Below are 16,969 nucleotides of genomic sequence, written 5' to 3' on the forward strand. Positions count from 1 at the left end.
GCTGGCTCCATCCTCACCACCGCTTTTTACATTCTACACGGTCTCCTAGGAACCTCCCTCATGGTTTCAGCCACCACTTATCTACTGAAGTCACTCAAGTCTCTATGTTCTACCTTGACCACTCTCCCTACGCTGTGTATTCAGCTCTCCACTAAAGCATCTCTCTCTGGATACCCCGGGAAATCTCAACACACAAAACCACTCATGATCTCATCTCCAAATTGCCCATTGTTCATGGATTTCCTCATCTCAGTGAAAGTCAAAACTAATCATCCCGGGCTTCCCTGGTGGCGCAGTGGTTGAGAGTCCGCCTGCCGATGCAGGGGACCCGGGTTCGTGCCTGGGTCCAGGAAGATCCCACATGCCGCGGAGCGGCTGGGCCTGTGAGCCATGGCCGCTGAGCCTGCGCGTCCGGAGCCTGTGCTCCGCAACGGGAGAGGTCACAGCAGTGAAAGGCCCACGTACCGCAAAAAAAAAACAAACAACAAAAAACTAATCATCCCATTGCTTAAGCCAGAGACCAGGGAAGAGTTTTTGACTCCGCCTTCTTCCTTGCTACATACGTAGCTCAGTGAGTCAGCAAGGCCTGTCTCAGCCCTTGTCTTCTCTCTTCTGGAGACAGCCCCCCACCCGCCAGCTGAGCTCCTGCCTCCAGACTCTCACCCTCAAATCCACCTCCACCCAGGCCCCCAGAGTAATCTGTCTAAACTCAAACTATGATCGTGCCCCTCCCCTATTTAAAGTCCTCCCATGGCTTCCAACTGACCACCTTTCCCCTCTCATTTCTCTCCTCTCCCCTATCTCTAATTTGTGCCCAGAGGGAGGCGGGACCATGTGGGGAGAGCAGCCAACAGCTTGGGCTTTGGCAGCTGGTCAGAGGGATCTGGTTTTGGCATAAGAGGATATAGGAACCATTCACAGGTTCATGAGCAGGGCATGATGACATGATGACAGGTATACATGGCAGTCCTAGAGGTGGGAGACACATTAGCAGGCTGCTATAGACTGAATGTTTGTATCCTCCCAAAATTCATGTTAAATCCTAATGACCAAGGTATTTGGAAGTGGGACCTTTGGGAGGTGATTAGATCATGAGGATGGAGCCCTCATCAATGGGATTAGTGCTCTTGTAAAAGAGATCCCAGAGAGCTCCCTCACTCTCCTCCCCTTTACCCCTTACCCCATGTAAGGACGCAGAGAAAAGACTATTTTCTGTGAACCAGGAAGCACGCCCTCACCAGACAAATGAATTGTCTATGCCTTGATCTTGTCTATGCCTTGATCCTTGATCTTGGACCTCCCAGTCTCCAGAACTGTGAGAAATAAATTTCTGTTGTTTATAAGTCACCCAGTCTACAGTATTTACAGTATTTTGTTATAGCAGCCCAAAGGCACTAAGACTTACACAGGCTCTTGCAACAGAGGCAAAAGGACCTAGACTAGTCTACAGTGAGAAAACAGGAAAAGGTGAACCTGTAGGACTGGTGAGGAAGGGTAAATATCTAAAAAGGAAAATCACCAGATGCAAGTAGTAAGGAGATGCATTAGTAGGTAATGTTAAGCACTATTAAAGGAAACAATCCACAGGAAGCCTAGAGAATTTAAAGCGCCATTAGAGGAACACGAGCAGGGGTTAAAACACAACACACAATTCTACACAGCAAGTGAGGAAGGCAAATGCTGGGAGGAACTGTAGCTTCTATAAAAGGGGGAGAGGGCAAGAAAGCCTAGAAAAGGGGACAGACACAAACAAGGAGTCAAGATGAGGACCACAGAAAGTCCGTTACGCTCAGGAGCTGCGTCAGCTGATCTCTTAAAGATGAGCTTCAGAATGATGAGAGAGGCAGCATTCATTGGGGAGATTCAAAAAAACTTTGTCCAAAATGTTGCCAGGACTGGAAATGAGTGACCTGCCAGAATAAGTCCCTTTCACAAAACTACAGGCCTATAAGGCCCACGCATGGAAAAGCATAACCGCTTCCGGACTTTGGAGTTATGGAGATCCGTGTTCGAATCCCGACTGTCCCCCTTGGCAAATGAGATAACCTCCGGTGACTCTGGTCAGCTTGCCCTGGGTGGGTCACACCGCATTGTGAAGGGCAGGCCTAGGGTGAGACCCCCAACAAGGTCGCTGACTCCAGAGCGGTGCTCTTTCCAGCAGCCTGATGCTCTGGGCAGCGGGTCCCCTCGCGCGGCCGGCCCCCGGCCTGGAGCGCCTTTGTGCCCCACTCACCCGAGAGCACTCGCAGAAGCGGCCCGCGGCGGGGAGCCGGGAGGGAGACCAGTCAGCAGGAGGTGGCCGTGGGACTGGGGACGCCGGTGGGAGCGCCCCCGATGTGGCGCGGACTGGTGGGGAGGGGGGCGGCCAGGTGGTGATTGGCTGGGCTGCGGCTGGCAGCTCCGGGCCAAGAACAAAAGAGAGCGGGCGGCGGGCGGCCTCTGGAGTAGGCGCTCCCGCCCGCCCGGCGCGGGCTTCGGTGCTGGGGGAAGACGCACCCATCGCCCGCCCGCCGAGCAGCCGGGCTGGCGCGCGCGGTTTCTGCGCGAAAGCCGGCCGTGTACCTAGGAATTAACCGGCCGGCCCTGGAGGGGAGGGGTGGGGAGCGGGAAGTGGTGGGGGGGGGGGATGTTGAGCGCGCGCGAGAACAATAATAAGATCGTGTTTGCGGTCGCTGCCCGAGGAGGAATTCGGAGGAGGCGCGAGGCCCGGTGCTCGCGTCGCGCCCGGGAGCCCAGGAAAGAGGCCGCCGGCGGCGGCGGCGGCGGCATGAGGCAGGCGACGCGGCGCCTGTGAGCAGCGCGCGGCGGCGGCGGCGGCGGGGAACCTCAGCGCGGGGAGAGCCGAGCGGCCGGGGGCTCCCCTCCCCCGCTGCCGGGCGGTGATTTGCCGGGCCTGCTGCGCCCCCCGCCCACCCCTCGCCCCAGCTGCCGCCTCGCCGCTTCCCTTCGTCGGAGCGGCCGCTCGTCCGCCCGCCCGCCCGGCTCGAGGCCCGCGGGGAGCGCGGCGCAGTCTGTTGGCCCGCGGGGGGGCGGCCTCCCGGCATCTTCGCGGCGCCCAAGGACGACCAGGAAGGGGAGCGGCCGGGATGGCGCGTCCGCGGCCCCGCGAGTACAAGGCGGGCGACCTGGTCTTCGCCAAGATGAAGGGCTACCCGCACTGGCCGGCCCGGGTGAGTACGGCGGCCGCGCGCGGGCCCGCCCGCCCACCATTTTCCCCTTCATGATGGCGCGCCCGCCCCCTTTCCCCATCGCCTCAGCCCGGAGCGCGGAGCCCGCCGCGAGTGGCCGACTGCGGCCGGGGCTGAGGGCGCGGGCGGCGCTGCGCAGGGAGGACGGGGCCGCGCCGGAGGCGAGGGTTCCGGGCCGCGCCCGCACCCCGCGAGGGCCGCCATCCTTCCGCCCACTTTCGAAGGCGGCTCCGGCCCCGGCAGGCCCGCCGCTGCCTTCCTCCCGGAAAGCCGGTGGTGACCGGGAGCCCGCGCCGCCGGGGAGCGGGCCTGGAGTGGAGCCATCGCTCCGGGCAGGGTCGTTGGTAGACACCGCGGTCCCGGGCGAACGTCGGGGTACGTAGGGGAGCGTAGTGCAAATGGCTGTCGGAGAGCCGGCGGGTGCCCGCGGCGCAAATCCTGGAAAGGGGTAGTGGTCATTCAGAGCCAGCAGGAGCCTCTTGGCAGTCATTCATCCGTCTCTCGTTGCATCCTTCGCCTTCCAGACTTGTTGAGTTTTCCCGGAGCGCGATTCCAGGTGCCCCGCCAGCCCTATCCTTGTCCTGGGGTATGTGCATCCTTGGTGCCCATGGTTCTTTTAAACCGACACCAAATAGCCGGGAGCTTGCAGCTTGGCACTGGCTGGTGTGTCCTGTAAGCTCCTCGTGCCTTTTCACCTCCATGTTTGTTTTAGGTCAGATCCCAGACCTTATCCTCGGCCTCCCACAACAGTCCACAATAGCGCTCTCTTTCTGTGTAGCAGGGTTTTCGCTGGGCTCTTTCTCTAGAAAGCATCTGCGTGTAATACATAACATTAAATTTTATTAGGTCCTTTGCTAACATGTGTGCTTTGTGTCTTAAAATAAATCTTTTACTTTTATTTTATAACAGTTGGCAGTTAATTGCTTGAAATAAGAAACAGTGAAAAGGAGGGTCAAAGCATGTTGAAGATTATGTTAGTAAACTTGAGGAATAGAAGTAGACATGGGAAATAGTGGCATAAATATGAGTGCAGGCTCTAAATATGTTGTATTATATGCAAGTGAAGGTACTGAGATTCTCCCCTCCCCCAAATACACCCATTCACAAAAGGAAGTGACATCATGGGTGGCCAGACTGAAATTTAGTGAAGTTGAAGTAATGGATGAACATAATCACTTTTTTTGTTTTTAGTTTGTCATGATTGTAAAATGGAAAGAACACTGGGTCAGGAATTGGGGGACCCTGGCATCTGGTCTGGACTCTGTTATGGGCTAATCATCTCAACTGTCTGAATATCCATTTCTGCAACTGTAAAATGATCATCTCTAGGATTCCTTCCAACACTAACAACCTCAGATTTCAAGGGGAAAAAACAGTCTTATTCAGATTTCGTGAGGCTGTGCAAATAACTTTTCTCCACATCTGAACTGTAGGTTTTCCTTAAGTAAGGCAAAGTTTTCATGGTGGAATAATGGGTTATTTTTCCTACTACAGTGCCATAATGTTTTGGGGCAAGATTTGTTACTTTAGGAGTCCTTTAGGGAACCCCTTGAGTATATTCATCAAGTAAGAAATAAACAGCTATAGGGCACATATGTTTATACATAGTTAAAAGTGAATTGAAAGTTAGCATCACCAGTTGGTCATTTTCTTGTAACACAATGGCTTTCTTTAATCTTACCTCTGAAAAATATCTCCTGAGGGTCAAAAAGAAAATAGACTTAAAATTTCATTAACATGTTGCTTGCATATGTTGGCCACCTGTAGTAATTTTGAAACAAAAAAATGCTGCAGAAGTAGTCATAGTTGTGTATTTGATTGTACATAAAATTCCTAGGAGTTATAATTCCAAACCAAGGCAAAATGGAAAATAGAATGAGGAAATAAAATCAATTACATTGTTAGATAAGATACAGTAAATACAGGGGGAAAAATGTGTGTCTGTTCACATTTAACGCGAGCTCCTCAAGGGAAGGCCCTAAGTCTCTCTAATTTTTAAAAAATATTTTATAGTGAGTGGCATGTTGTAATTTCCAAAGAAAGGTAAAGGTTAGAAAAAGAAGAAAGATATTTGAGTCCCTACTCTTTGTTACAGTTGAATGTGTCAGTGTTCTCGTTTTATTTTCATCCCAATTCTGTGAGATAGTATCCCCACTTTACACCTAGCTATAGCTTTGTAGATGATGATATTATCAAGTATGGGGGGGGAATCCTACTTATTTAAATTTCAAATATTATCCCTTGATATGAAGGCCAGCCATGTTGGGATTCTATCAATATATGGCCATAAGGAATGAAACATAGGAGGGAGAACATGGAGGAAACATTTCTTCAGGCTATGGGGAGGAGCTTTCTGATGGTCAGAGCTGGTCCACGTGGCATGGAGAAGTGACTTCTCTGCTGTAAAGAAGACATTTGTTTTGGTCCTAGGAATCCCCTTGTGAGGAATGTGAGCCTAGAGGATTCAGACATCTAGTAAATTTGATCAGGTTGGTTTCAGCTTTTGGCTGAGCTTCACACTCTGTGCCCAGGGTGTGTTCTGTAATCTAAGTTTCAGTTTACTAGTCTGTAAAATAGGGATAATTCTCACCTCACAGATTTAGTGTATGTAAAAGCACTAAGCAGCAGTACTTGAATGCTCCTATCTTTTTTGCTTTTTGAATTTCTAATTTTTCCCCTGTATCACTACACTATTTAAAATTTTCAGCTATTACATAGATTTGTTATTTGTCCAGCATTTTATCATGAAAAATTTCAAACATATAGAGAATTTTAAAAATTGTATAGTGAACAGCCATATATCTACCACCTAGATTCTGCACTTAACATTTTGTTATACTGTCTGTATCACCTATTTGTTCACATATTCATCCCTCTATCCATACAGCAGTCCATCTTTTTTTAATGCATTTCAAAGTAAGTTGCAGATAATTTACTCCTAGACACTCCAGAATGTATTTCATTAACTAGAGATCAATATTTTTAATAGATTCTTTTTTTTCCTTTTGAGGTAAAATTTACATAGACTGAAACGCACTTACCTTAAATGTACCATTCAGTGAGTTGACAAATGTATACACTGGTGTAATGCTAGCCCCTACTGGGACAGAACAGTACCAGTACCCAAGAAAGTTCCCTTATGCCTCTTCCCAGTTGATTCTTGTCCTTCTCCCTTTTCAGATATATTATTTTAACATTAAATAGCAACTGGCTGTTTCTAATGGAGTATACTTGCTGTATATGACTTTAAAAATTAGAAGTTCATTTATGCCTAAGGATTAACTAGCTTAATACTAAAAAATACTTATGCTAAAACAAGAGTCTCCGAAGCTTTTTTTTTTTTAATTTTAAAAAAATATTTTATTTATTTTTTATTTTTGGCCGCGTAGGGTCTTAGTTGCGGCATGCAGGATCTTTCACTGTGGCATGCGGGCTTCTCTCTAGTTCTTCTCTCCAGTTGTGGCGTGTGCGCAGGCCTAGTTGCCCCATGGCATGTGGGATCTTAGTTCCCTGACCAGGGATCGAACCCGAGTCCCCTACATTGGAAGGTGGATTCTTTACCACTGAACCACCAGGGAAGTCCCTCTGAAGGCTTTTGATTGTGTACCTTGTTGGTAAAGAAAAAAGAAAAATAGAGCATGCATCTCTAATATGTGTAAATTTACTTTAAAATTACATCTACATGTACTTTGTACTATTATATATATTATAAGATAAATACAAAAAAACTAATAGGGATGACAGATGATATAGATGATATTTTATGTTTTAAAATTCTTATTGGCAAAATGTCATTAATAGTACTAGATTAGGTTTATATTTTAAAAAGTACTAATTTTTGGAATTTTTTTGCCTCCTTGTGAGATCTGACTAGATTGTCACAGTTTTTATCTTTTAAAGAGATATTATAGAATAGAACTGTCAGCTTGGCCATTTCCTTGTTTGCTTGTGCTTACATTATTAGTGTCATCTTTGTAGGACTCCTTTAGCCACTTGTTCATTTAGCGAGAATTCTGTTAGAAGTAGATGTTCCATAATTCTACTCAACCAGGCACACACAAATGGCAATAAGTCACAGTATGCCTAAAGTGAATAAATATAATTATGTAAATAAGCACACTAGTGTTAATTGATGTATTGGATATTAGTAAAATTTACTTTTTAGGCGAAAGAATAAGAAACTAAGATAGAAGTTGTACTATTTTCTTCACAGACCCCCTAAAATCATCTTGTGTATCCCCCGAGGTGTGAACACTCTGCTTATGTTACCCCTACTCTAAAAAATGGAAAAACAAAAAGCAATACAAAAACCAAAGTCTTAAAGCCCTTGTGTTTCAGTTAAAGAGCTTTTTAAAATACAACTTTATATGAGAACTCTCAAGCATCGTTAATAGGAGAGTAAATCGATATAACCACTTTAGAAAACTGGCCTGATCTACTGTAGTTAAACACACGCCTGCCTTGTGACTTGGCAGTCTGTTCTAGGCATATACCCAAGAGAATGGGTGTTTATGTCCACCAAAAGACTTGTACAGTAATGCTCATATATGGCGGCTTTATCCATAATAGCAGAAGACTGAAACAACCCAGATGTCCATCAATGCTAGAATGGATAAGCAAATTTGTAGTATGTTTGTATAGTGGAGTACTACCCAGCAATAAAAAGGGGCAGACTACTGATGCCCACAAAAATATGGATAAATCTCAAAAATACAAGGTTGAGTGAAAAAAAAGCCAGACACAAGACAGTACATTCTGTATGATCCCATGATGTTCAAAAACAGGCAAAGCTGATCAATGGTGACCAGTTTGTGGTAGGTGGAGGTGGTGGGGGGGTTACTGACTGGTAGGAGGCACTGGAAATGTTCTGTATCTTGATGTGGGTTTGTACGTATGTAAAAATTTATCAGGCTTGCACTTGGGGATTTATGCACTATTATGTATATAATGCCTCAATTTGCGTATATAATGCCTCAATTTTAAAAACACACACTTTGTATGAGGTGGGGAAAAAGAAGAATCTAATACTCCAAGTTTCTTCATGGATTCAATTTCACCATTCTTAGCTTTCAGTGAGAAATTTTTTCCTTTAAGGCTTCAGTCCTACAAAGTTGCATCTTCCTTTGACTATTTTAGAAGCTTCATTTACTACTTCACAGCTTTCTCTTGAGGCTTCTTTGTAGTTCTGGATTCTGCCTCTGTCTTTTGCTTAACTCTACTAGAGTCTTTCTATTCCTTTCATGCTAAATCATTCATTGCTCATCATATTTTTGATCTAGCTCTCCACCTCTCACTTGTTAAAACTTAAGAATAAAGCATTTGACTTACCCCTCTATGACAGTTCAAAGATCTGAACTCTTATTGAACTTTTATTGAGTACCTACCGTATGTAAGGCACTGTACTAGGTGTATTTTTTCGTTTTTCTACCAACAGATTAAATTTGCAGCAATTTAAAAACATTGTAATTGAATAAAGTGTTTCCCTATCCTCTATTAATGTAAATACTGGTTGGGAATCCTCAGTTTCTGACCCATAGCACTTTCCTTTTTTTTTTTTTTTGCCTTTGACAGTAAACTGCTAGACTGTGAACCTTTATTTCTGCAGACCAGGCTACATATTTTCAGAGAATCAGTTGACACTTAAATTCTTTTTAATCTCGACATAAAGTAAGATGTTTATAATCTTTATTACTTTGTCCCGAGTCCACAGAAATGCATCATTGGTTCATTCCTCAGGTAGAGTGGCACAGGCTCACTCAACCTTTCTCCAAGAGACTATATTCACATTGCCAGTTTGAGACTGGCAAACTGTCTCATTTTCTTAAGCTTAACCCTGGGAGCAAACAGGCAACTTAAACTCAATACCAACATTTACCTTTTCCGTCAGCCAGGTGCATCTGTGTATGTGGCATATCCCTTTTGAAATGCCCTAATGACTACTTGTTGCCCCATGATTTGAAGAATATTAATTCTCTTAATTCCACTATATGAGGTTGTGTTTGATTCTTTTGGAAAATGATGGTTTAAAATGATATATGACTGTTGAAAATGTCTATTAGCATTAGAAAAACATTATAGACTAATAAGTATAGTAGAGCAAGAGCCCAAATATTCCTGTTTATTAGAGAAATATCTTCTATTGCAGAAGAGCCTCCAGATGTCTGATCAAAATATAGTCCACTTAATACGGTTGTTAGTCCACTGCAAAAAGATTTCTTAATCATTTCAAGCAGTACTGAAAGCATGGTCTGTGGACTGTTACCTGTCAGTGACAAGATAGATATAGAAATTGAGAACAAGAGTTTAGAAATTTTTTTAGCAATTTGATAGAATAACTTTTTGTTTGTGAATCTGATTTAAAATTGAGGTTTGTATGCCTTTTAATTTTAATTTTCTAATAATTCATCTTTAATCTATTTTATTAAAATGTCTATAACTAATTAGATTTTTTTTAATTGCTCCTTCACCACAGAATAGAAGTACTGACTATATAGCATCCTTAACAGTCAATAGTGTTCCTTGCACCGAAAACAATTTGCTCATACTGTAAACTGTTTAAACTATGCTTATTTAAAAGAGAGAATGGACTGACCTTCATGTTATATATTAATTTCAGCTGTGTAACAGAGTTACAGTTATTACACAAGTAATAATGTCACTGTAGAAAGATTAACATCCTAGACATAATTACAAGCATCATGAATATCCACCTATATGTTTAGGTACATAATTTTTGTAATATATATACATTTTGCAACCTTTTTTCCCCACTAAACACTGTATCTTTAGAAGACTTTCAATGGCAATGAATATGTTTTTATAACATTATTTGTAATAGCCATCTGGTAATTTATGGCGTGGACTTATTTGTATAAATTATAACTACTTGCTATTATAAGACATTTATTTTATTTCCAGTTTTATACTATAAAAGAATACTCTGAGAAACATTCTTTTGGCTTAATTGTTATTTCCTTAGGACAAGTCTCTGGAAATTATATTTCTGAGTCAAGGGGCATGTGCATGTTTTAAAGCTTTGTATTACAAAGATTTAACTATCTTATCTTACCCACTACCAGAATAAGAGAATACTTGTTTTCTCACATATTCATTAAAAGTGGATGATTCAAACTTTTAAAAATCTTTCTCAATTTAATAAGCACAAATATTTAATAGAATTAATTTCTTTGGTTACAAGTTAGGCAGAATATATGTATCATATATGACATTCTATCAATAATGTATATGTGTCTTGATTATCAAGTTAGAATGAGTATATATAATAACACTACTATGAGGTAGATATCCCCATAAGAGAACCAAGACTTAGCTTAAGAAATTCACCTAAAGACAACTTAATTGTCTTAATCCCCGACTATTAAGAATGCCACAAGAACATAAGAAATGTGATATCAGATTAGGTAAAGGACTAAAGAAGCATTTGGCAGTATGTAAAAAGAACATACATGTATGTGTGTTTGTAGGGCTACAAGTTTCTGTGAAGCTGGAAATCTTCAGTCAGAGAACATTTACTATTGTAACATTTATTATATTATCTTTAGTCTATATCTCTTTGAAAGTCCTTTGACACAGGGCAATATAAAAATAAGTATTAGCTGTGCATTTAAAGAAAGCAGAGACCCGTTAAAATCAATTCTGAATGAGTAGCATGATGTTGACTTAGTGTAAGTTCTAAAACCTTTATGTGTGAGAGAACACATCTACTTTGAACATCAAGTAGGGTAGTTATAAGAGTTACTGGTTCAGTAGAGCCTAGAAGCTAAATCATAAGAACTACTACTACTAGCCTGTGTAACTTCTTGCCAGTTTACTGCATTCCCAATCTCTGTAACAGCATTTTTCTATGTACAGTATATCACTGCCATTTGTATATGTAATCTCCTTTCAGCTGATTAAAATGGAAGTAGTAATTGAATTTTTCTACTATATCTTCTTACTTGATAAGAATTTGCTGTAGTCAGTCAGGTAAGTACTATCTGTAGGGTCACAGAGAGCCACCTAGAGGTTAAAAAGAGTGAAATAATCCAATGATTGGTGAGCTCAGACATTTAGAGTGACATCCTCCAGATTTCTGAGCAAGACTTCCTGCCATGTCCGGAAAGACAACTAGACCAGGAGTTAAAAGATAAGCACCTCATTCTACCACTCTCTTGGTTTGTTAGGTTTGGGCATCTTTTTTTTATTACAATCTCTTTGTAAAACAGGGAGAGTGATAATTCTTAGTCTCACCCTTTTTCCTAGTAATCAAATGTGAAAATATACATGAAGAAAGTGTTTGCTAATTAAGTACCTAATAATTAACCTCCTAGAAACACCGGACCTAGTAAAGTCTCAGTAAATGTTTTTGTGGTTTGGCAAGTGTGTCTTTCAGCAGTTTCCTTGTGACTTTATAATAGTGAGTTGGCTTTAGGCTCTGGGAGTTGTAGGGACTTCCCATTAATATTACCCCTCCAGATTTATGAGTGTGATGAGCCATCTCTAGAGGGTCCACATAGCTTCAGGATTTGGGGGCAAACTAAGCTGGACTTCGTTGGCAGTTAAATGGTGCCTATGAATCAACTACTCCTCCCACTTGATCACTGAAACTCAAGCTCTGAGTGGATTCCCTAAGCCTGATTATAGAGTCTCGAAGGCTCTCCAAAAGTGGACTGGGTAGTTCTTACTAACATATTAGTAACTTCTTAGTTTCTATCAAAATATGTTTAAGACGAGAGTTGTTGTAAGTGATGGGTTCATTTAGGTTCAGTACTGGTTAGCAAATATAAAAATGAGTTTCACAGAGATTGAAAAACTTTTATTTAGGGAAAAATGTCAAAAAATAAACCCATGACTTTAGAGCTTTTCTTCCTTTTTGTCACTGAAGTAGACTTTTGTACTAATGGCATCTTTAATTTTGGAGGAAATGCATATTTAGAGGGAGCAGTGTTATGAATTCTCAGTTCATTTTTTTTTTGGAGTTAGCATATGTTAAATGGATTGAAAATTAATTCCCTCAAGACTTCTGTTTGACTTTCAAAATGAGACCAGCTATTTTCAAACAAGGCATAACTGTTCTTATCTCCTTCACTGGACTGCTACATGAGGATTAAGTCAATAATTTTGAAAAAGTATTTAAACCTTGGAAATGAGTCATGGTTGCTGATTGATTCTGTTGCAGTCTAGTCTAGTGGCTTTCAGACTTTTTTTGGCTGTAACTGACAATAGGAAATAAATATTAATTTCATACACACACACTAGAAAAAGATTTTCACCACATCATACTATATGTGATGCATCCTGATGTTTTTATATTTCATTTTGTATAAAATCAGGTTGTAACCCACAAAATCAATTTCACTACCTGTAGTTTGAAAAGTACTGGTCTGGTCTGTTAGGCCAAAGGGAAATTAATCTATGTGAGTTATATATGTTTATATAGAACAGTAGTTGGATTTTTGAGATGAGTTAATAGTCCTGAGCTTTTTATTCTGCTGTAGCCATAGTCCTACATGGAGGTCACATGAACATAAGAAATGAAAGTTATGTTAGGACACTTAACCACCCTGGCCATTGTTTTACTTGATCTCCAAAGGTATACAGATCAAATATTTCTACTCTCATTTTCCTTCTATTCTTTGAACTGCAAATATACCTACTACTTTCTTAGCTTTCTCTATGAAGCTAATTATAGTTTCATACATATGGCTTGTTGAGGGTAATAAGCTTCATACATTTGCTAACTAGTTAGTGATAAACACTGACTATCTAGTGTTCCCTGGCTGATAATATTGAGGTTCTGGGGTTTTCTTGGGTTTTTGAGACTAGACTGTGGAGGTATCAGGCTATCTATGACTGGGATTGATATGGGCTTTTGTTAAGTCCAGAAAACCTATAGGTGGGGTAGGTTTGTGGTACCCTCTGAGGTGGATGTAAAGTCATGGGACTACCACATTTCTAATGGTTCTGTATTTTCTTTACAATCACTTTTGTCCAATCAAAAAGATTTCCTTGCTACTATTTAGATAACAGCAATCTTAGAAGAGACAGTCTAATATTGATGATAGTAAGACACTTCAATTTCTGAAAAAGATATATTTCTGAAAAGTTATAGTAAGCACAGTTTTATATCTCACATCTGGCTGACTGACTCACACAAAATAAGTACACTTCTATTGGAAAATAGCCCCACTATACTAAGTGGAAGTATCTGGAAACAAAAGGGTTAGGTTAATCTTTGTGTTAAGTCAGGTATTCAAGAACTCTCGTGGTTTTCCGCTCAGCTTTTTGTCACTGCTGTTGTTCACTGGCCCTGTCTAGTGCTAGGTGGGGTGGCGGGTGAAGGACAGAGCCTTTGATAGAGTTATGAAATTTGATGGTCTCCATTGTTCATTTTTAATAAGCTCCTTGTCTGGGGCAAATATTTATTTAACTACAAGGGATCAGGTAACCCAGAACAAATGTGTCCCTTGTTTTTAATATTGTCATAAAAGCAAATTACAGAAGTAGGGCAGCTCAGCAAGAGCGGGCGGTTAGAGAAGTTTGTTGAAGTGAAATAGAGATGATGGTGATTGAAGACCCCTCCTTTGCGCCACTAAAATTGCTTCTCATTCAGTATTGTAAAATCCAACTACTGTGACCTCTCCGTTTCCTCTGGGTATCCCAGCTACCTCCTGGCTTCACTCCTTCCTTGTCCAAATTAGACCTACATGATTACTTGAACTGCTCTCACCCCATGCACACTTTCATGCATTCACCCTACAAACTCCTGCTGAGACCAACTAGACATAATCACAAAGGCATGCAGACTGGGGCTGCTCCAGGATTAATTTCGTTAGGTCCTCAACACTGCTCATCACTCCTTTTACTTGACCTGGGTCAGTTCCTTGTCTATCCTCCTCAGGTGTTAGTAGATATTTTTACTACCCTCTTCCAACTCAACCTCTTTCCCCTTATTTTCAGCAAATTATTTTACTTTCATATTTTATATGTTCATTTTCAAGGTGCAATGGAAGAGCAGGAGCTTTATGTGCAGATAAAGCCGTGTCTGCTGTCTCTATCCCTCAACAGATGAATGACCTTGGGTACCTAATCTCTTGGCTTTGATGGACTGTAAAATGGAGACAATAATGCCTTCTTTTCAGGGTTATTTCAAGGATTTTAAACATAAAGAATCTGAAGTTTTGTGGGGTTTTTTGTTTTTTTTTTTTTTAAGAATCTGAAGTTTAACGGATGATCAAAAAATGTTTTTTTCCCTCTCCATCGCCTCTTCCCCATCCTCCTTACTAAGACCCTCCCCTTCTTGCTTGACCCCACCCTTTTCCTTTCTTCATTCAACATTCAGCAAATATTGATATTTTTGAGTGTTTGCTATGTCCCAAACACTAACACCCTCATAGATGCTGGGGGTAGAGAGGTAACCTAAACAAAGTTTTGTTCTCATAGACTTGAAGTCATCAGCCTCTTCCCCTCCACTGACTTTCTCTCTACAGACTAGAAAGAATAATCTCTCCTATCTTCCAGGCACTGCTCTCTCTGCTTTCCTTGGTAGCCATGCTTCTTTAAATAACTGACCTTACTGTCTCTTTCTCACCCCTCTCCCAGAAGTCACCATCACCTGCCAATTAATAGAATTCATTTCAATCCTAATTGTTGCCTCTGTGGAAATTAACACTGCTATTAAAAAATTCTCTTCTCTTGACTTCCCTCCTGTGTTTCTTTTGAAAGATTCTTCTGCTTCTCTAACCATACCTGTACAGGTTCTTCTTTGGCTTCAAGCCACCATTCTTCTAAATTTCTGTTTCAGGCCCAGACTTAACTATTGTGAGCTTCAAATCCATACATCCGTTTACCTACTAGACAGCTCCATCTAGCTGTCCCTCAGGTACCACAAATTCATCATCAAAAGTAATCTAGCCACCCCTCCCAACCCAAGTATTCCTGTTTTACTTAAAGATTACTATTTAGCCAGTCACCCCCAAAAACAAAGACCTCAAATTATCCTAGATGCTCCTTATTCTTTGCCTCTAACATCTTATTGATCACCTAATGATGTCAAGATGGGCTGTGCAAATGGAGGCCTGGTGGTAGTTCTGATAGAGAAAAATACTGTGAAATTTGATTCATTATACAGCCCAGGGCAGCGTAAGAGTGCTAAACACAAAAGAACCTGAGGCGTATTCATGTTGTAAACAGGATGTAATTCCAACAAAACAGTATGACATTAAATTATTAATTTAGATTTTTTGGTGTCATTTTATTTCTACTTAATAATATATAAATTTATCTTGGTTTTATTATGTATTGTTATAATAGTACTGTTATATTTGTGCACATTTCAGAACATGATAAAATTTTATGACAGCTGGGGTCCACATCATGTTGATATATTCCTTTTTTTAAAATTCATTTTATTGAAGTATAGTTGATTTATAATGTGTTAATTACTATACAGCAAAGTGATTCAGTTATACCTATATATACATACTTTTTCATATTCTTTTCCATTATGGTTTATCACAGGATATTGAATACAGTTCCCTGTGTAGGACCTTGTTGTTTATCCATTCTATGTACAATAATTTGCATCTGCTAACCTCAAACTCCCAATCCATCCCTCCCTAGCCCCCCTCCCCCTTGGCAACCACAAGTCTGTTCTCTAGGACTGTGAGTCTGTTTCTGTGTTGTAGGTAAGTTCATGTGTCATATTTTAAATTACACATATAAGTGATACCATATGGTATTTTATCTGACTTGCTTAGCATGATGACTTACTGAGCATGATAATCTCTAGGTCCATCCATGTTGCTGCAAATGGCATTATTTCATTCCATTTTATGGCTGAGTAATGCTTCATTCTATATATATACCACATCTTCTTTATCCATTCATCTGTCAATGGGCATTTAGGTTGTTTCTATGTTTTGGCTATTGTAAATAGTGCTGCAGTGAACATTGGGGTGCATGTATCTTTTTTTTTTTTCTTTTTTCCGGTACGCGGGCCTCTCACTGTTGTGGCCTCTCCCGTTGCGGAGCACAGGCTCCGGACGCGCAGGCTCAGCTGCCATGGCTTACGGGCCCAGCCGCTCCGCGGCATGTGGGATCTTCCCAGACCGGGGCACGAACCCGTGTCCCCTGCATCGGCAGGCGGACTCTCAACCACTGCGCCACCAGGGAAGCCCGTATGTATCTTTTTGAATTACAGTTTTCTCTAGATATATGCCCAGGAATGGGATTGCAGGATCATGTGGCAACTCTATTTTTAGTTTTTTAAGGAACCCCCATACTGTTTTCCATTGATGTATTCTTTTATTCTTATTTTTCTAAGAATTATCAAGAATGGAAGTTAAATTTTGTCAAAGTTAAATTTTGTCAAATTGTAATAGTTTTGTAAGTTTTCTCTTTTGGCCTTGTTATTAATTATATATTTTAAATATTAAATTGTACTTGTATACCTGGAATACACCTTACTTTGTTTCAGTACAGTAATCCCCCCTTATCCATGGGGATACATTACAGTACCCCCAGTGGATGCCTGAAATTGCAGATAATACTGAGCCCTGTGTATACGTTTTTTTCCTATACCTATGTACCCATGATAGAGTTTAATTTATAAATTAGGCATGGTAAAATATTAAATAAATAATAAAATAAAACAGTTATATCAATACACTGTAATAAAAGTTACGTGAATGTGGTCTCTCTCAAAATACCTTATTGTATAAATTTAATGCTTTTTCCATCTTAACTAAACACTTATAATGCACTATGGCCATAACTTTTGC

At 41.3% G+C, this 16,969-nt stretch overlaps 1 protein-coding gene across 1 annotated transcript in view; it reads left to right on the forward strand.

The window, feature by feature from the left end:
* The first annotated feature begins 2,676 nt into the window (after positions 1 to 2,676).
* HDGFL3 (HDGF like 3) overlaps positions 2,677 to 16,969 on the forward strand; it is a 73,951-nt gene continuing 59,658 nt past the window's right edge. The window contains exon 1 of the mRNA XM_060157576.1: positions 2,677 to 3,170. Coding sequence (XP_060013559.1) covers positions 3,087 to 3,170 — 84 coding nt within the window. The 5' untranslated portion in view covers positions 2,677 to 3,086. The remainder of the gene's footprint in view (positions 3,171 to 16,969) is intronic.

This window comes from Lagenorhynchus albirostris, chromosome 1 (assembly GCF_949774975.1).
Source record: "Lagenorhynchus albirostris chromosome 1, mLagAlb1.1, whole genome shotgun sequence".
Lineage (NCBI taxonomy): Eukaryota > Metazoa > Chordata > Mammalia > Artiodactyla > Delphinidae > Lagenorhynchus > Lagenorhynchus albirostris.